This window comes from Macadamia integrifolia, chromosome 9, assembly GCF_013358625.1.
Source record: "Macadamia integrifolia cultivar HAES 741 chromosome 9, SCU_Mint_v3, whole genome shotgun sequence".
Lineage (NCBI taxonomy): Eukaryota > Viridiplantae > Streptophyta > Magnoliopsida > Proteales > Proteaceae > Macadamia > Macadamia integrifolia.
This window is the reverse complement of record NC_056565.1, coordinates 321,351-342,362: the sequence shown is the minus strand read 5'-3', so window position 1 is coordinate 342,362 and position 21,012 is coordinate 321,351. Positions and strand designations below refer to the sequence as shown.

Genomic DNA, 21,012 nt, shown 5'->3' with positions numbered 1-21,012 from the left:
CCATACTGATATACATCCAAATATGATGAGGTATCTATCAGTTGGATATCTCAACTAAAAAAAAAAAAATCTGTTGTATATTCTCCGACGTAATCAGCTAATTGATACTTGTAACCTTGCTTTCTCTTGTAGCAAGGAATCAACTTTCCTAAAAGGTGAAACGTTAAACCCTCTCAATCTCACTCTTTCTAATGCAGGGATAATTAATTAATTATCTCCTTTGCTAAAGTAAATATTCTGTCTCATCTTTTTTTTTCCTCTTATGACTTTTCTTCTTTCTTGAGGACCATCTTTTTCTTTACCCCATCTCCTGGGGACCTCTTCTTCTTCTGGGGTAAGCCATGTTAGAAGAATAGGGTTAACAGAACTAGACTTGGCCCATTTTGTGTTCTTCAAAAATAGTAAAAAATATCACAAAAATCACATTTAATGATTAAAAACCCTGATAGAGAAATGAAAAGAAATATCTATAAGGATCCAATTGGTGAAAGGTCCCTATTCTTTACCTTTTGTCACTATTGAGAAGATAAGCTCTCAAAACTTCTGTTTGGTGCTTTCTCCTCCCCAAGAACTAGAAGACACCATTGGTGGGCTGCATAGAGACGCGTAGCACCTGCCTTCATGGAACCAATAATTCAACACTCTTAATCATATTTAATCCCCCTTTTGCTTACCCTCCTAATCCTCCACCCTTCCCTCCCCTCCATCATGGAGAACGCCTCCCCAGGAGAGACGGACATGGATGAGTGGGAATACATCTCTGATGATGGAGACGATCATGGCTTCCTTGATATCCAGCTTTCAAAGGAGATGGGTTTTGATCAGAAAGATGTGATCGACATGAATTACTTCATCTGTCCATCTCCTACTGCTTCAAGACGCGTTTTTGATGCGTCTCGGAATTCAAGTGGTCTGCTCCCTAGGGGGTCTCCTAATCGACATGTTCCGATCCCAATTCGATTGGAACCACCTTCAGGGAAGAACCCAGATCATGAATTTGTGAAAGACATCGCTGAGGTTCCGATTGCTATGATGGCTGAGAAGATCGTAGCTCCGACTCTGGAAGGAGCAGTTACAGGAGATCAAGATATGATCTCGCAAGTCTTCTTCAAGAAATTGAAGGAGAACGAATTCGTCGACATGAAAATGGACTCACCCAAGTCCGGGAATACAGGAATTAAGCTTCAAGCAGAACTCGGATCCATCCAATTTGAGGAGAAAGACTCTTCTATACTGCCAGAAGAGCAAGAAATGGTGAAGAACGATTACTCAAATTCCAAGATCAAGGGAGAGAGCAACTGGGAAGAAGGTGGCGCTGATGGGTTTTGCTTCTGGAAGTTGGGACTATCTGGGATTGGTACTCTGTGCTCTGTAGGTGTGGCTGCTGCCACTATTTGCATCTTCATCTTCGGAAGCCAAAAGAGACAAAAGCATCACCAGAACCAGAAGTTTCGTTTCCAGATCTATTCTGATGATAAGGTTTGCATATTTCTAATCAACTTTTACAGAACTTGAATTTCTTCGAATCTGCTCATGTTTTTTGAGAGATTCTCAATCTTTAAATTGTGAACTTCTGATTGCAGAGGATCAAAGAAATGGTTAACCATGCCAACAGACTGAATCATGCTCTTTCATCAGTGAGGGGTGTCCCCTTGGCCAGAGCTTCCATATCCTTTGGGGGTTACTATGATGGGCTTTAGACCCATAAAAGCTATGTCCTTTTATCTGTTTCTTATCATTACATCACTGATTGCAATAGACTGCATCTGTATAAACAATGGAGGGATTAAGGTGTTAGATTCCTTCCCTGAATAAGTGTTTTTCTCTTGTCCTTGTTCATCTTCTCTGTTTCTTACAAAATGCTCTTCAGAGTATAGGAGCAATAGTATGACAGAGAATCACCATGTCTATATTTTGGTTGGGCCACTCATGACGCCATATCCACTTAGGTCTTAGGTGGACACTTTGAATTTGAACTGTAATTGCATCATTCAAGATTAATGTATCTTATGGAGGAAGTTATCTTAAGCCTCTCTTTAGAAGAAGTAAAAGTGTCATTCGTTCTCCTCATTAGCTCAGAACGTCTGGAATGCACGATGTAGGTATCCCCACATGTCCAATCATGGGAGAGAAAGCATTTAAACAGTGCTTCCTTTGCGCGGAAGTGGCTGGTCAGCATGCTTTTTCTCTTGTCTCTGGATAGGTTGTGGGCATTGTAGAGGATCCACTCTTCGAGATCTTGAGTTTCATGGAAGATGATCTCAATTATGAAAACCATGGATCAAGGTATCAGTCTCGGAATCCCTAGCTTAGTCGATCCAAGGGAACATTTAAACAATGATGTTCTTGTGCATGCAAACAACCGGGCACGGTCTAATTAAACTTCACAGCCTCCACCTGATCCAATTTGTCAGACACCCAAAGAATCAACCTTTGAGATCTTAAAACCCAACGGATGAATACCCAACAATCTGATGAGAAATACCCTAAAATTGGGATTAATCACATCCGATTTGACCGATGCAACTCCAATTCCTGAAACATTGTGTTCTTCATCCATTTCTTGACAACCCAATGGTCAGACTGTGGATAATGGTTCTGGGCTCACAATTAACTTTAGTATAATAATACATGAATTTGCATTCAAGCAACAAAAATGCACGTACTATACAACAGGGCATTCACAAAGGCTTTGCTATTTTGGTCTCAATGGGCTACATAAAATAATCCCACATTGACAGAAGAACAGTAAAAGACTTCCTCTGCATGTCCTAAAAAATCCTTGAGTTCTGTTTAGAGCTGGAAGTTCGAAATAACAGCACCAGGCATCTTATGGAAAATATCTTTCCTTTTTTATTCAACACTGAGTGGTCTTTCACAAGGAAAGAGATCCTTGAGAAAGGAGAGAATAAGAGAGAATGGACCTCAAAGCTTTAAAATATTGTTGAGAAGTCTAGTGACCTTGGATGTCTAAATATACCTTTGGGCAATTTCCACATAATATTCTAAGCTTTTGGGTTAGATCACGAAGCTTCAACAAATTCAAAGATAATTCCATGAAACGACTCTCAGCTTCATTCTGAAAAAACTCTGGCCCTTCTAATCCTTTTAGAACCCAAAACTAAACCATAATCATTCAACAACGTCCACTGCATCCTGCCTGAGAACTTGTCTGTCATCTCGATCTATTGGTAATTCCTCTCACGACCGTCACCATCTCTAGAATTTCTTGCTCAACTCCAAAGAAAACTGTTTACTTGTTACCCAATTTTCATTGCATTTCGTAAAACCTATTCCGCTTGGTTGACAGAGTCACCAAGGTTTCCTGGACGGGCTTCAGGACCTTTTGATATTTTTTTAATTTGAGCAGAAGGATTGCCATTGCTCACACAAAGAATTGCGAACAGAAGAGTAATCAAATTTTGAATTTGATGGGAGTATAAGCACCATTTTGATCATCAATGAGAGTTTCATTTATTTCTAAGATGGCTGGAGGGGATATCATAGACAAGACCTGGGCAAGTGGCTCTGGAGAATGAATGAATGGGTCAAGAAGAAGCAAATCTTGCAGAGAGTTACTCCGGCCGAAGGACTGAGATTGAGAAGAAATAAATTCTTTACCAGACTTTCAAAATGTAATACAATTTCTAGACAAGTAGTAACAAGTGAGGCTCTACAAACACTACAAACAATCCCTTCTCTGACTCCTTTGTACAACAACCTTTGAACCCCTTTTACTAGTGAACATTAGATCAATAAGCTCCATTAGTCTCAACCCAAAAACCCTACTCAGCACATGATGCGACAAATGATTTTGGTATTTAAGGTTTATCCGAAGCTCCTTAAGTATGACATTGACAGGGAGAATTGATGTTCCAAAGAAAGAACGATATATGTCAAACCAGAAGTAAATACAGAGAGCTGTACTTAAACATGAACGTACAACTCTTAAGAAAACCTTGATTACTACAACCAATGGCTCAATGAGACTTACAGAGTAGCTGGAACTAAAGAGGAAGAAGTGGTTGTGTTAGATCAAACACCAAGAAATAAGAAAAATAAAGAGACAATAGATCCGCACGACACAGAGATTTAATGAGGTTCACACACTAAGGTGGTGTGTTAGGTCCTCAAGCGAAGAAGAAGATGTTTCGCTATGCAGAAGAGAGATTACACTCAAGCAACGGTAAGAAAACTCACCCTGAAACCCTAACTCGAAAAAACCCTAAAATACAATGGCTTTCTCAACAAACAACAATACATTATATATACTCCAAGTCGTAGGTCGATCCATCGGGTCATGGTCAATCCGATCGAACCATATCGCAAGGCTATGCCCTTGTATCCCCATACGAGATCAGTGATGGGTTCTGGACTTGAGCCAACCCCTCTGCTTCCATCACATATCTCAGAAAACTTTTCATTCAGATCATCACCAAAATATATTAGGTCCAATCAAGAATTCAAGAAAAATTTAACAGGTTGACTTAGACGAATCAGAAGCTAGGATCTCATATTTTAATTGCCCATTTAATGTAGTCTTATTCAGCTGCTTCAAAACATGACATCCAGAAAGGAAAAGGAAGGAAAACGTATAGCAATCTTCAATGCTGCTCCAGGAAGGAAAAGGGCGGGAACCATGGGGAACCTGATAGCTGGCCCTCACGAGCAATCCTTGATTCTCTCTCCATAGTGTGCGCCTGGCGCCTACTGCCTACTGCCTACTGCCTACTGCCTACTGCCTACTGCTTACTCAAGTATTACATTACCAAAGGCTAACCGCACTCGCTTGTCGGTTCCAAACAATTATGGAAAGAAAATTACATCCTTGGGTCGAGAAAATCAAATGATCACGCACAGAACCCAATGCTCTTTCAAAGAAAATCAGAAGGCTCTAACTTTGAGAGTAGTTGTTGTACATCAATCAATTCCTAAAACAGTAAAACATACAGCTCTTAGCTCTTTATAGGTGAAAAAGGAAAGAAATAAATAAATAAATGAAAACTCAACGAGGTTCATCTATGAAACCCAATTTGTTTCAGAATGAGGAATATCCAAACCCATAACCCACTTTTACTGTGGGCCTCTGTCTGAACCAAAATGACAAAATATGCAGTCACCTCAGTCATTCGAAGGCAATCTAGCTCCAGGAACCAACAAAAGGATATTGCAGAAATGATGAGCACAGTAGCTGAGAAGTGTTCAATAAAAGCCCATTCAAGAGGTCCTCAGAAGATCAAAAACAGAAGATCCCATTTATCTCTCTGCCTCTAACTAAGCCATATGAATTATCACACAACATGTGCTCATATGGCTACTCAAAAGAAAAGAGGTAAAAACATTGAAGGAAAAAAAAAATACGAAGTACATTCAGATTCATGATTCATAATTAATCCATATTTTTCTTTTTCAGGTAGAAATTAATGTTAGGATTTTTATGTGGGCTTAACTGATACCGATTGATCCATTGGGCCCAAGCAATTATAGACCCACTCTGATTAGGAAACTCCTAGCTCTTTCCATTGTGAGAGTGGAATAGGGTTTTAGGGATTCTATTATAAATAGAATACTGACGGTCCCTGCAGCCATTACTTTAATGCCTTATTGGTTTTGGGAGCACGGCTTTCTCATAAGAGCAAGTGCATAGAAAGAAAGGAAACCCTAGAGTAAGAGGCTGCAGAAGATCTCAGTAGAAGGACTCCACTTGCGTAGTTCATTGTCATCTTCATGGGAGTAATGTTTAACCACATGGGACAGAGGTTCATGATCTATGTTCATGGGACACAGGTACTTCTTTATTTCCATTTATGGTTCATGTCATGGTTGTCCCATTGATTATTATAGATATGGTAAATCTATATGGTTATGTATTTTAAGATGGGATACTTTATTGTTCTTGGTTTAGGGACTACACCTATGATTAATCTTTTATGATTGGTTGATGATTCTTGTGTTCTAAACATTATAGGGTTATTCATATGTTTAATATGGTAAAGAATCCCCAACAATTGGTATCAGAGCCAACCCTTATAATGTTAGAATCAAGAAAAATTGATTTTGTATAGGGTTTGTGTCCCAAATCATGAAAATCATAATTTTACCATTACTTAAAGATCCCATATGGGAAAACTTTCTTCACGAAAGGTGTAGAGCTTGAAAATACGGTCGCGGCGGTATGCCGCACGTCACCGGAAACCTCCGGACGCGCCGGCACGCACCGCCGGAAACCGGCTGCCGGAGGAGAGAGAAATTTTTTTTTTTAATTCAAAAAAAAAACGGCGGCGAGTCATCGCCGGGTCACCTCGGAAACCCTACCGAGTTAACCCGGGGTGTAGTGGGTCAACTCATGACCAACTCTGTTTGACTCGGTCAAAGGTTGACCGAATCGTTGACCAATTGACTTGGATTTTGACTCGGATTCAATATGCCTGAACCGGATTAGACCGGTTGGCCGAACCGGTTGGTTTGGGAAACTAGATTGATTTTGATCTATTTTTAGTTCTGCAACTTCAAATGGCTCGTACAGGCAAACGGTGAAGAATTTTTCACCCTGGTTTTTTTGCGTTGAGTCCAGTTTTTCGTACTCTTCGTTTTGATATATTGTGAGCCTAGTTTTGATCAACTTTTATGATTTTTTTTGTATAAGTTACAAGTATGGGTGGTTAATGATTCTTTATGATTTTTCTATTAATTGGAATAAATAAAAGAAAATCAACTCATACATTACTTGCATATCAGAATATGAACTTGGTTATTATTGGTAATGTAGTTCATGCTTTTGTTTATGAATATTTTTATTCATGCTTAAACAATCCCACTTTTAGCTATCGGAATGAATTTGTAGACTATTATAATAAGATTGGGTGGAATCCACCAAAGTGGTAAAGTTCAATTTTATTGTAATAGAATACAAATCAAAGTCTTCTTTATTTGAAAAGACAGAGAATAATGATTGGTAGAAAAGTTGCTAATGTTCACCTAAATGTGACATTATCAAAGAAAGGTTAAAGTTAAAGTAAGTGAAAAACATAATAGAGATTTCTCAACCTAGAAGATGCTGTCCATCCAAAGATGGCGGTACTTTTCGAAAGTTAGAAGAAGTCTCGCAGTAATTGCAGAAACTTGAGTGGATTAGTATAAAGTTCCGGTTGACACTCTTGAAGTAATTGATAATTGAGCATTGTAATGTTTATTTTGTTGACAGTTACATGTTTGTTCTTTTACATGTAATTTGATATTTAGTTCATGTTTAAATAACCCACAAATTTAAGCTGCTAGGTGTAGTTGTAAGCTATTACAGTGGAATTGATGGAACCCACCAAAGTGGTAAAATCTAAGATTACTGTAATAGGTTTACAACTCAAAGATTTTGTCTTATATTCAAAGACATAGAAAATTGTTAGCAGGAATTAAGTAATGTTTGCCCAAAGGCGACATTATCAAAGACATGCATAAATGCAAGTGTACTCTAGGCAGACCTTAACCTAGAAGTTGTTATGCATCCAAAAGTGATAGTAATTTTCGAAGTTGAAGAGCTCCCACTGTCATTGTAGTTTTTGAGTGGACTAGTGCATTCCAGACCTAAAGGTTGAGATTGTAGTTCAGTTGACACTTTGATTATGTTTAATGGTTAGTGATGTAATGTTGGTTTTTATTGATGTTACATGCATTAATTAAATATCGAATGGATTATTCTTCCTTGAGTTGAACCATTAAGCTAATGTCTTTAAAAGTGGCTTGAGAATATAGAGGCCTACATATGTCTCAAATACCTAGTTTTCTATACTAGGAGAACCAAATCAATAGTTTGGTATTATGCTTTTAAAGCAAAGTTTTTTTTTTTGCCCTAAAAAGGTATTGGACAGTTGATCAATGGCAATAGGGTGGATGAGGGTTTCATCACTATAACCATAAGTTATAGGTTTATTTAATGTGTTATTTTTTGCATTCCGATTGGATCAATTCGGAGTGGTTGGGTTGGATTAGTGTCGATTTTGATCAATCCAATACCAAGTTCTTAAACACTGCCATTGTTCTCTGAAAACCTATTTATGAACATTAATTGATAAATGTTTGGTTTCTTTTGTTTTTGGGCATATGTGAACAAGTTTATATGTATGTCACGTTTAACGAATTGTGTTCTCCAATAAATGGATTAATTTATGACTGGTCGAACCAAGTGGGAGAATAAAAGTATGGATCTTAAGCTATTTTATGTGGCTCGACCAGTGGGAGAATAAATTCGGTATACTAGGTTGCTAGTGGGAGGATGTTACTAGTAGAAGGTCAGTCTACTAGGTTGCTAGTGGGAGAATAAATTCAGTGTTCTATATTGTTTTTCATGCAAAAGAATTATTTGGAGTTTTGCATTGATTTATTATTATCATGATATTGAATAATGATTTATGGGTTCAAATATATAAGTAAATTCATATTCATGTCAATTCATGTCATTTTGTACTTGAATGTTTTGTTTGAAACACCCTATGATGGATAAATATATTAGAATTAAACTGGGTGTGAGATTCCGCATATTTTATGCTGCACAGTATATTTCTAGGAAGCTATGAAAGGATTTGATGGAATCCACCAAAGTGGCACATCCTATTATTTCATAGTTTTTCCAAGCGCAGCAAAGTTGGTGACATTTGCCCAAAGGTGATGTCACCCAAGTTAAAGAAAATACATGTATGGAAATGACTATAACTTAGAGGTTTCTAAACCCACATGTGATAAAAGTAATTGTATTTTCACAGTAAATTTGGATTTACAAGAGGACTAGTACATTATTAGCCCAAAAAATAGGAATGTAGTTACGGTTGTGACTCTCGTGTGTTTTATCTGCTAGATGTACACTTGCATTTATGCATGTCTTTGATAATGTCGTCTTTGGGTAAACATTACTTAATTCCTGTTAACAATTTTCTATGTCTTTGAATATAAGACAAAATCTTTGAGTTGTAAACCTATTACAGTAATCTTAGATTTTACCACTTTGGTGGGTTCCATCAATTCCACTGCAATAGCTTACAACTACACCTGGCAGCTTAAATTTGTGGGTTATTTAAACATGAACTAAATATCATCAATTTACATGTAAAAGAACAAGCATGTAACTGTTAACAAAATAAACATTACAATGCTCAATTATCAATTACTTCAAGAGTGTCAACCGGAACTTCATACTAATCCACTCAAGTTTCTGCAATTACTGGAAGACTTCTTCTAACTTTCGAAAAGTACCGCCATCTTTGGATGGACAGTATCTTCTAGGTTGAGAAATCCTTATTCTGTTTTTCACTTACTTTAACTTTAACCTTTCTTTGATAATGTCACATTTAGGTGAACATTAGCAACTTTGCTACCAATCATTATTCTCTGTCTTTTCAAACAAAGAAGACTTTGATTTGTATTCTATTACAATAAAGTTGAACTTTACCACTTTGGTGGATTCCGGGATCTTATTGTAATAGTCTACAAATTCATTCCGGTAGTTAAAAGTGGGATTGTTTAAGCATGAATAAAAATATTCATAAACAAAAGCATGAACTACATTACCAAGAATAACCAAGTTCATATTCTGATATGCAAGTAATGTATGAGTTGATTTTCTTTTATTTCTTCCAATTAATAGGAAAATCATAAAGAATCATTAACCACCCATACTTGTAATTTATACAAAATAAATCAGCAAAGTTGATCAAAACTAGGCTCATAATATATCAAAACGAAGAGTACGAAAAACTAGACTCAACGCAAAAAACCAGGGTGAAAAATTCTTCACCGTTTGCCTGTACGAGCCATTTGAAGTTGCAGAACTAAAAATAGATCAAAATCAATCTAGTTTCCCAAACCAACCGGTTCGGCCAACCGGTCTAATCCGGTTCAGGCATATTGATTCCGAGTCAAAATCCGGGTCAATTGGTCAACGATCCGGTCAACCTTTGACCGAGTCAAACAGAGTTGGTCATGAGTTGACCCACTACACCCCGGGTTAACTCGGTAGGGTTTCCGAGGTGACCCAGCGATGACTCACCGCCGTTAAAGAAAATACATGTATGGAAATGACTATAACTTAGAGGTTTCTAAACCCACATGTGATAAAAGTAATTGTATTTTCACAGTAAATTTGGATTTACAAGAGGACCAGTACATTCTTAGCCCAAAGGATAGGAATGTAGTTACGGTTGTGACTCTTGTGTGTTTTATCTGCTAGATGTACATTTATTGTGTAGTTTATTTACTAGGTGTACATATTAAATTTTTTAGCCCGGTTATTTGGTGTGTATGATTCATACCTGAGATTCTTAGGGTTACTTGATCTGGTTTTAGCTCTCAGGGAACCCAAACAGGTGTTGTTGTTTAACAAAGCACAACTGAAGGGAAATAGGAACAATTTTATTGCCCTATTAAGTTTATAATGACTTCGGAGTAATTTTGAATTGATTTTATCTTAAATTCTGTTCTCTAAATTATTTGTGTACATTTATACTTCATTTGTTTGTGTTGTCTCTGATTGTGTAAGAAACACATTAAAGCATACACTTCTGTACATATATTCTTCTCTAATGTGGAAAACATGATAGGAATGAGTGAAACCCACCAAAGTGGTACATTCAGTTCAATTGTGTGTTTCCCAAGGTAAAGGTGACATTTGCCCAAAGGTGATGTCATCCAAGTTTATCGACAAAGTACTCAAGAGCCATATTTTCTAACATTGGTGTTATTGAGGTTTTTGACATGCTTAGTTAGTGGGAGTTTTATGATCTCATTTAACCAAAGATATCATGGTGATAAAAGCCAAAGTTTAAAGGCTGTGCTTGTTAAGATTTATTAGCAGTGCTTGGCCAAGGTAATTGACGATATTTTGTCAGAATTTGTGATGTATGGTGGTATTTAGCCTATGTCCAAAGAAGTGGTGGTTTACCACAGGCGGTTTGCCAAAGTTTGTGATTTATGGTGGTATTTAACCTAAATCCATGGAAGTGGCAGTTAGCCATAGGCGGTATGCCAAAGTAAGATATTAATTCAAGAAAATGGCAGTTTGCCAAGTGTTGATTAATATCAAAGTTTTCTACCTGTGAGGTTTTCAAGGTAGGCTGATCTTTAGATCAAGAAAGGACCTATAAGGAGATCTATAGTTCATGTGATCACAAGTATGATATCAACTCCTTATATATACGTTTCCAGGCGATTTGGATTGATAATTTTCTATTGTCTATAACATTAGATAGTTATATGCTGTATATTGAGGTGTATTTTCTATTATTGTTCAACAGTAGAGATTATTGATTGAATCAAAGTTTGTTTGAGTGGTGTTCAGTCTTGGGATTATTTGGCCAGGAGTCAATGGAAAGACATCAGTATCAGTGTAGCCCAAGTGGGAGATTGTTAGGATTTTTATGTGGGCTTAACTGATACCGATTGATCCATTGGGCCCAAGCAATTATAGACCCACTCTGATTAGGAAACTCCTAGCTCTTTCCATTGTGAGAGTGGAATAGGGTTTTAGGGATTCTATTATAAATAGAATACTGACGGTCCCTGCAGCCATTACTTTACTTTAATGCCTTATTGGTTTTGGGAGCACGGCTTTCTCACAAGAGCAAGTGCACAGAAAGAAAGGAAACCCTAGAGTAAGAGGCTGCAGAAGATCTCAGTAGAAGGACTCCACTTGCGTAGTTCATTGTCATCTTCATGGGAGTAATGTTTAACCACATGGGACAGAGGTTCATGATCTATGTTCATGGGACACAGGTACTTCTTTATTCCCATTTATGGTTCATGTCATGGTTGTCCCATTGATTATTATAGATATGGTAAATCTATATGGTTATGTATTTTAAGATGGGATACTTTATTGTTCTTGGTTTAGGGACTACACCTATGATTAATCTTTTATGAAAGGTTGATGATTCTTGTATTCTAAACACTATAGGGTTATTCATATGTTTAATATGGTAAAGAATCCCCAACACTTAGCCCCATTACTGTTCAATAGACTGGCCATTGGCCAACGGAGACTACTTTTACATACAACTGATTCAATTAATAATGAAATTGTGGCATAGTCAATTCATTTTGTGAATTATACCGTGACAACCAAGGTCAATTGTGTTACTTGGTGATCCACTTCCTTAGTTCCTTTAGTCTATTATGAATGGAAAGAAAATGAGGCTTGAAGTCACTTTGTGATACAACGTGACAAGGAAGGAAATTGTGCTACTTGGTGACCCACTTCCATTAGTCTATTATGAAAGGAAAGAAAATGAGGCTCTGAGCATATCTATGCAAATTAAAGTCTTTTAATTACAAAGCACAATGGTAAATTACATATAAAATGAAAACGTGCACGCATAAGGGCCACGCTCTCTCATAGGAAATATTTTTCTTTTTTATATATATCGGGTCAGAACAAAATCGGACCAATCGATAAGGTGTTTGGTCCACAAAAACTAGAATTAAAATTTATAGTTATCAATCTCGTCGGTCGGTCTATCATCGACAAATTTTAAGTTCTCTTATTGCCTTATTGGTATGTTATTGATCCAACCTCAGCTTTCCAATAAAATGGAATTTATTGGTTTTATTGAGATATTTTTTTTCTGGGGTTGGGGTTGGGGTTGTTCAAACTTCAAACAATCAATTTCAATTGTTCTCATAGATTGGTTTCGGTGTCTTAGGGTCTATTTGTTAATGTTCTTTTGAAATATTTTTGGTATTCTTTTGTGCTTTTAAAACAATAAAAGAACAAAAATACGTTACTGATTCATTTTCTGTTCTTTTGTAAAGAACCAAACAACTTAAACACAAATATTGAAAAGAAATAATAGAACAAATTTAAACTTATTATTTTGTTTATAAACAAAAAGTAACCATTGAACTCAAGGAGGTAGCGCAGTTGGTGAGCAACGAACTTGGTACGAGCCGTAAACTCGGATGTCCTAAGTTCGACTCCTACTAGGCACACCTTGGGCTACTCACAGTCTCACACGGGGGGTGTTTAGTGTTATTCACTGCTTTCACTAAAAGTTGAATGGTCCATACAGACATGCTAGGCATCTTCATCACCCTCCCCCCTTCTCTAAGTGGTTAATCCGATCTTCCATCGAAATGGTTGGCTACAAAACAATGGTTAATATACATGAATTTAAAATAAAACATAATGGGAAAATTTGTTTGTAACCAAGCTTATTATTGCAGTTTTTTTGTAACTTTTGTTTTCCCTTTCCCCACTTCTCATATACCCTCTTTTGAATGAAGTCGTTTTTATAATTTCATTGCCCTCACTCCCTCTCCATTTCCTTGATTCAGAATTCTCCCCCTCCACTTCCTTTTTCCACTGGCAGATGAAATTGTTGGAAAGAATGGAATTATGAATAACTCCACCAGAATCTTCACTGAAACCACTTAGAGAATAAAGGAAAAATATGTGATCTCGAGGTTGGAAGGGGGGAGGGTGATTTGTAACCGGACTTATTTGCCTCATCCATACCACTTATTAACCTTTTAAGATAGGATGTTTCATTGTAATTTCCATCTCATCAGTCATCATCCTCTTCCTCTCTCCTCCTCGCCTTTTTATTTGTATCCATCAACAGTATCCTCCTTCTGTCCCTCCATTATCCTTACACTTTTAGGTGAATAAAGTGTTGATTTAACCTCGATGGCACAGCAAATTCAGGTTCAGTGTAGAACTTTTACATTTGGATCAAAGAGAACAAAAATAAATTAAAGAAAAATATATGGGCTACTTTAGAATTGCAATTGAAGTTCCTATTTCAAATAATAGTTTTTCTTTCGACACTTCGAAATTTCAATATATATATATATATATATATATAGAGAGAGAGAGAGAGAGAGATTGGCCAAGGGAAGGGAGAGCTCTAAATAGTGGAGCTCTTTTGCTAGTCCCATTTTTTTAATAAATTTGATCCAAATTTTATTTTCAAAACAAGAAGACCAAATCTTGATGAGAAAAAATCATTTTCAAATTGAAATACTACTTTGCTTCTAAAGTGGCAAGATGAGGGATTGTTATCTCTTTAATTATAGCTAACAATATAATCCAATCATATTTTATTTCACTGCCATAAGTATAAAGATAATTAACCAATTATTATTATTAAAAATTGTCATGCACAATTAAACTCTTTAATTTTCATATAAGATCTTTCACATTTCCAATATCTCATAATGAGCTACAGGATATGTAATTTAATACTGCAAACCTCAATTCATTGTACATGTCAATATCAAAGATTCTATGATCATGATCGAACATCGAAAAATATTTTAAATGAAACTTTAATAAATCAAATATTTTTTTTCATATAAGAAAATAATCTTTGTAAACAATTTGCAAAAACAACACTACTACTAGATTTTTGTTTGATCAAGTTCAGGCATTCTCTATCCTAGATATTCCCCAATAGAGGGTAGTGGATCACATGTTAACTATCTCTTTCATTAACAATGCGAGATCACGTGTCCAGTGTACCGATATATAGTCAGTATAATATCAACCATTGGTTTTTCAAAACACATAATACAATACTGCAACAAATAGGAACTCTCAAATCAGAGGTCAAGTTATGAGGACGAATTTTTTCCTCACACAACTGGTAGTAGCACATGCAAGATTCTTTCAAAATTCTTTCTTATACACACATATAGTATGTGTAATACCCTACTTCTTAAACCCGGTCTGATTACATGGTTGACCCGGTTTAACCATGCAGGACCCGAATCGGAGAGGGTTAAGGCGGGTTCCTTATGGACCATGATGGCAAAGGTGACTTTGAACACCGGCTGGCCAGACAAGTCTGAGTCAGCGCCAGAGGAGACGGGTGTACCCAAGCCATGTACATGCACCTATCATAAGGCCATGTACGGATAAAGTAGGTATGTAGCTGTATCTTAAAGCACATACGTATAATATATCTTATGCCGAGAGTGAGATTCGTGCTGAGAGTCGAATTCCATCAAAATCCCACTTGTTGGCCAATTTTTGGCCCTCAGGTGGGCGGCCACAGGTGGGCGCATCCGCCCACCTGAGTGACCCACCCATGTGGTTACTTAGTTATTTTAGAAAGTATAAATAACATTTATGAGTTTTCCTTTTTCTCATTTATGACACTCGGACGTTTGGTGAGAAGAGTAAAGAGGGGAGAGAAAAGAAGGGAAAGAAGAGAAAAAGAGAAGGAAGAGGAAGAAGAGATGGATTTCAGCGGCGCCAAGGTTTGATCTTCCCATTTCGACGCCGGAAGAGTGATCTCCAATACGAGATCTATGTTAGAGGTGAGCAAAGGCTAGGTTCCTTAAACTTTCACCATACCCAAATGAAACCCTTGATTTGGATAGAGTTTCTTGAGGTCTTGTAAATCCCCCTTGAGATGATGAATCTAAGGTTTAATAGATGGTTTATGTGTTGATTTTGAAGGATTTGAAGGAGTGTTTCCACGGTTGGAGGAGCATTGGTGATTTGAAGTGATTTTGGGGTCTTTGAACGAGTTCTTGAGCAAAGAAGGTAAGATGGCTTCCATTCCTTAAATCTAACCTAGATCTTGGTTAGAATCATCTTATGAGACCTTGAATGTGTGAAAAATGGGTTTGGAAAAACCTCATTTGATTTCTCCAAAGGTTGGGGAAGGTTTTAAGGAAAATGACATTTTTCCGCCGAGACCGGTGGGCCAAACGGCTCGCCTGAGGGCACCCATTTGAGAGGGAAGGCCCTCGGCTAAGACCGGTGGGCCGGACAAGCGGGCCGACCGGTGGGCCTATCCGCCCACTTGAGAAGACAGGTGGGTCGTGACAGGTGGGCTGTCCGACCCACCCGAGAGGCTCCTAATGTGATTTTTACATCCGAATGGACCCAAAACGGACATGCAACCTTCTTTTATGATTCTAAACATGATTTTGTCATCAAATCTTGTTAGTCTTGACCCCAAAGTGGTGAAATGCTAACCCCGTTCACTTATGATAGATTCATCAAAACTTACATTTCTCGCACCGGATCTCACCCGTACCGAGCGTGAGTCTTTGTACACAAAAGGTAAGTGGGGAGAAGACGTTTGACCTTATTTCAAGGCTTGTTTGGCATTCACTTATGTAAGATTCTTTCAAAATTATTTCCTATACACACATATAGTATGTGTGCTCTCATTTATATACCGAAATCACATCCCGAGTAGCATACCACGTGACATCCATATCAATAGGATGTCTAGTCATACACCTAGCTGAGAACATTTTTGAGTGAAAACCAATATAACAACTTAAAAGTTCAATAAATAAATGTCATATGTAGATAAAAATAAACATTTTTATCAAAGAATCAGTTTTGATGGACATACATATCCAAAATGAAGTTGCTTGATCATTCAGTCATTTGTTAGTTTAAGAAAAGAAAGATATTCGGAAGGAGAAACATTGCAATTGAAGAAAAGAAAAAGAAACTTAAGCTTGCCATCATCCTTATCTATTTGTGAAGCATATATTCATCATTTATTCAATTCAGTAAAAGTGAGAGAAATATAAGAGTTGAGTAATCATAATGCCTATGTACCCCTCAATCCATCTAAATATATATTTTGTTTGGACATACAAAGTCTGGTTACAACTTCTGTTTATAACCTTTATTTATTGTACATTCAACATCTCTTAAAAGCTATGCTTCACAATTAAACATTCCTTCCTTGTGCTTGAATATAGCTATTTGCAACTAATTGTGCCTTGAATATAGCCATTTGCAACTAATTGCACCTTATATCTAACTTCTTTAACATTTGAGGTAGATTCCTTCTCAAAGATCCATTTGCAGCTAACAATTTTCTTCCATCTTATCAGCTTGACAAGCTACCAATGTCTAATTTTTATGAAGAGATTCCATCTTCTCATTTATGATAATCAACCATTGGTTGAATCAACTAAAATAACAACTTCAAAATATGTTGCAGGGTTATTATTTTCAATTGTATTTACAACAAACAATGCATAAGCAATCATTTTAGCATGCCTATATTTTGTGGTAGTCTAACAATCCTCTTTGGTCTACTCCTGGCAATGTTTTATAATATTTCTTCTTAATTCTCTTGAGTATCATCTTCTTCAGTGTAAGTAGACATCTGAACTGAAGTAGATTGTGCTTTGTTTGAAGATGAACCAGCAATTTCAAGCTCCACCTTCTCCTTAGAATTTTTTGACCTTTATTATAATAAATAAGAGCTTCTTTCCTAGGATGCAGCATAATAGACTCATCAAAAGTAACATCTCTGCTAATAAGAAATTTTGGAGACTTTGAATTAAGATAGTACAATATGAATCCCTTCACTCTAGATCCATACCCAAGAAAAAAAATACATTTCTTGGCCCTAGGTTCTAACTTCCCCTCACTCACATATGCATAAGTAAGACATCCAAATAATTTTAAATTTAAGTAGTCAGTATGCCTACCTGACCAAATTTCTTAGAGTCAAGGAGATTGATTCACCAACCAAGCTAATATGTTAATTGCTTCTGCCCAAGACTCCTTGTCCAATTCTGCATTTGACAATATACACCTTACCTTTTCTAATAAGGTTCTGTTCATATGCTTTGCCACTCCATTCTGCTGGGGTGTTTTAATAACTGTGTGATGTCCTACAATATCTTCATTCTTACAAAACTCATTAAAGTCACATTCATAGAACTTTAGGTCATTATTGGTTCTCAACCTCTTAATTTGTTTTTCAGTATGTTTCTTAAGCAAATTCATCTACTATTTGAAAGTGACAAATACTTGTTTTTATGCTTCAAGAAATAAACCAAATTTTTGTAGAGAAATCATCAATGAAAGTAAGCAAGTACCTTGCACTAATACCTTTTGAAGCAACCCTAGAGAGTCCCCATAAGTCTGAATGGATATAGTCATGAGTTCCTTTGTTCTTGTGAGTAACAGTACTAAAGCTAACTCTCTTATGCTTCCCAAACACATAATGCTCATAGAATTTCATTTTTCTTATACTCTGACCACACAATAGACCCGTTATACTTAATGATGCCACCTCTCTTTCACTCAGATGACCTAACTATAAGGGTGATAACTGGGAGTTTGACCCTATTTCATGTATACCTGGGCCTTGAATCGCCACATCCCCGCTCGAAGATATGTGGGGGCCTATTTCACAGATGTTCACTTTCCTTATGATGTTTTCTACATGGCATAATGAATAATGGACCAATATCAGGGATTGAGAAACATAAGGTTTGGAGTTGCCACCTACGCTTAGGGCCTAGGGCCCGATGGGTGGGTCAAATCCATAGGGAAAGGGCATGAAAAGATTAGTCTGATCCAGAGATGAGAGTAAGTGTTAGTTTATGGAGTTGTGAAGGCGTTATGCACCCATTCCACCTGGTCGAACCAGCCTTCCTACTAGATATTTAGAAAATGAATATTTACCCTATGTAATCCTATGTCGCATGCATTACTAAATCATCATTGCTAAGTCATCATTACACCATTATGTACATTACCATATATGAGTTAACAATCTACATTTTGTCTACTAAGTTAAGAATTTATATTTGTGCTTGACCCTTGTTTCGAATTGAGAGGGGTGAGCCCCTATTATTACGGGCATCTCTATTGAATGTTCTCCCGACTCAGGCGAAAGTGGTCTTGACCATTGGCTTTCCTTCTACAAAGGTTTCGGCCTTTTGGTAACCATTCAAAACTCCTATAGAAACTTTGATAGAGTTTAGAGGCTCTAAGATGGAATATGGAAAAATATGGAGGGGAATAGCTTTCTAAGGCATTCTTGAGGGTTGGGGATTTTCCTAGATTTTTTTAGTATTTTTAAGATTTTTTGGATTTTGACATGCAAATCAAGGCTAATAGACCAACAAATATTTTACTAGAGCTTTGGCTTGCAAAGGTTAGGCTTGAAAAATTAAAGGCTAAAAGGCTACGTTCCAAATCTTAGGACAATTAGGGTAATAGGTAGCTCACTAGGAGAAGGGTACCTAGGTAAGTAAAGATTCCTCCTTGGGATGGGTGAATAGTCCATCTTTTATAGATACTCGGGCCCAAAAGGGGTATCTTTGTGGGGCCGCCATGTTTTAGTCCACAATCATTTAGAAAATTTAACGGCCCAATCACTTTTTTTGCAGGGCCATCAAATTTTTGCAAGGTTACGGGAAATAGAATATTCCTTGAATCAATTAAATGCTAATTTGACCCCTCACAGAGCATCTGACTTCTAAGTTTGATCCTGGGAGATTTGATGGTTTAATTTTGGCGTACCATATGTCATCGGAAACGTTTTTTTTATTACTAACTCTTAGTTGGTATAAGCATCGAGCATTTTTTGTTTTTGGCTTTGAATGATTAGGGACTCACAATGAAGGATTTTAATCCTATTGTACCCTCATATAATGTGTTAATAATGAACATCATAAGATTGGACTCATATGGTTTAGGCTTTTGGCCTAGGTTTGGTGCTTTTGTATTGAAACAGGGTTTTCAAGTTAAGTCCGAGTTGCTTTAAGAGGATGACTCTTCTATTGATTGAAAGTATAGGTCACCTTCACATCCTGTAAATCCTCATGATTGGAGGAGGGTGGCAAATTTGGGTATCTATAATAACCTCATGTGCCATAAATTTGTGACATTTGGTTTAGACATAGATGGTGAAAATGCTGCAACAAAACCTATGATTGTAGTACCCTACAACACATACAACTTTCCTTTCATCAACAAGAGCATACCCTTTGTTGGTTTTCATGACTCCACCTTCAGTTATATATTTACACCCATTTGAATCAAAAGTACATAAGCTGATGAGATTCTTCTTCAAATTAGCGACATATTTGACATCAGACATGGTTTTTACAATGTCATCATACATCTTGATCTTGATCTTGATATTTTCTATTCCAATAATTCAACAAGAGATATTATTTCTCATCAACGCGACTCTACCTTGAATTAATTCGTATATGGAGAACCATTTATGATTGGGACATATGTTATAAGAACAATTGGAATAAAAAATCCATTCATCTTGTGATCTAACTCTGTCATTAGTCATTAAAAGCATCTCATAATTACACTCATCCTCATCAGTACTAGCTTCTACATAATCATCTTTCTTTTATTGATTTTGGGCACCACCACTTGTTTTTTGCTTATTTAAGAGTTTATAACATTCAATTTAATATGCCTATTTTTTCTTACAGTAATAGAAGATCAAATTCTTATGCTTAGATTTTAATATAGTTTTCCTATTGTCACTGTCTGAACCCATTTCATTAGTTCTCCCTCTAGCTACCAAATCAACGCTCTTGAATTTATTAGTTGGTGTCAACTCATTATTAATCTTCTACTTGCTTAGTAGATTTGATTTGACATCTCAATAGAGATTGTTTCTCTATCACAAATCATGGTGTCCCTAAAATTCTTATATGATTGAAACAGAGAACATAATAATAATAAGGTTAAATCATCATCCTCTACTTTAATATCTATCATTTGTAAATCGGTAACAGTAAAGTTAAACTCAGAAATATAAGATTTCATCGAAGTACATTCAACTATATAAATGTTATATAGATTTGCTTTAATCTCAGCCTGTTGGTGAGGGATTTGGTGAGATACACATTCTTTGACTTCACCCATAAATCCGCAGTGGTCTTCTCTAAAAGAACCTCATGTAGTACTTCATTCGAAATGCACAATTAAATGGTTGAAAAAGGTCTTATCATTCATCTCATTCTAATTATCCTTGGACATAGTTGCAGGTTTCTTTACCTTCCCAGACACCCCTCAAAACCGGCTTATCAGGGGGAAGGGTGCCAGGCCTTATATGATCGCGGTGCTGGCTACGTTTCACCGATGTGGAATGTAACCTACACAATAGCTACAGTGCCTCGAGGATCTTCCCCACACAGAGCATCGGAACGCACATCCACACACCGCCCGGCTCTGATACCAGGTTCTGCGGAATAGTGATGGCCCGATCCAGCACACCCCTC

At 36.8% G+C, this 21,012-nt stretch overlaps 1 protein-coding gene across 1 annotated transcript; it reads left to right on the top strand.

Annotated features, from left to right (window-relative positions):
- Positions 1-529: 529 nt before the first annotated feature.
- LOC122088229 lies at positions 530-2,028 on the top strand. Its single transcript, XM_042657420.1, has 2 exons — positions 530-1,479; positions 1,584-2,028. The coding sequence occupies exons 1-2, from the start codon at positions 709-711 to the stop codon at positions 1,698-1,700; spliced, it is 888 nt and encodes a 295-aa protein (XP_042513354.1). The 5' UTR covers positions 530-708; the 3' UTR covers positions 1,701-2,028.
- Positions 2,029-21,012: the final 18,984 nt, after the last annotated feature.

Excerpts from the sequence above, each read along its gene's own strand:
- LOC122088229 (XM_042657420.1), top strand. The coding sequence starts at position 709 with ATGGAGAACGCCTCCCCAGGAGAGACGGACATGGATGAGTGGGAATAC. Across the intron at positions 1,480-1,583 it reads AGATCTATTCTGATGATAAG|AGGATCAAAGAAATGGTTAA; the intron begins GTTTGCATATTT and ends TTCTGATTGCAG.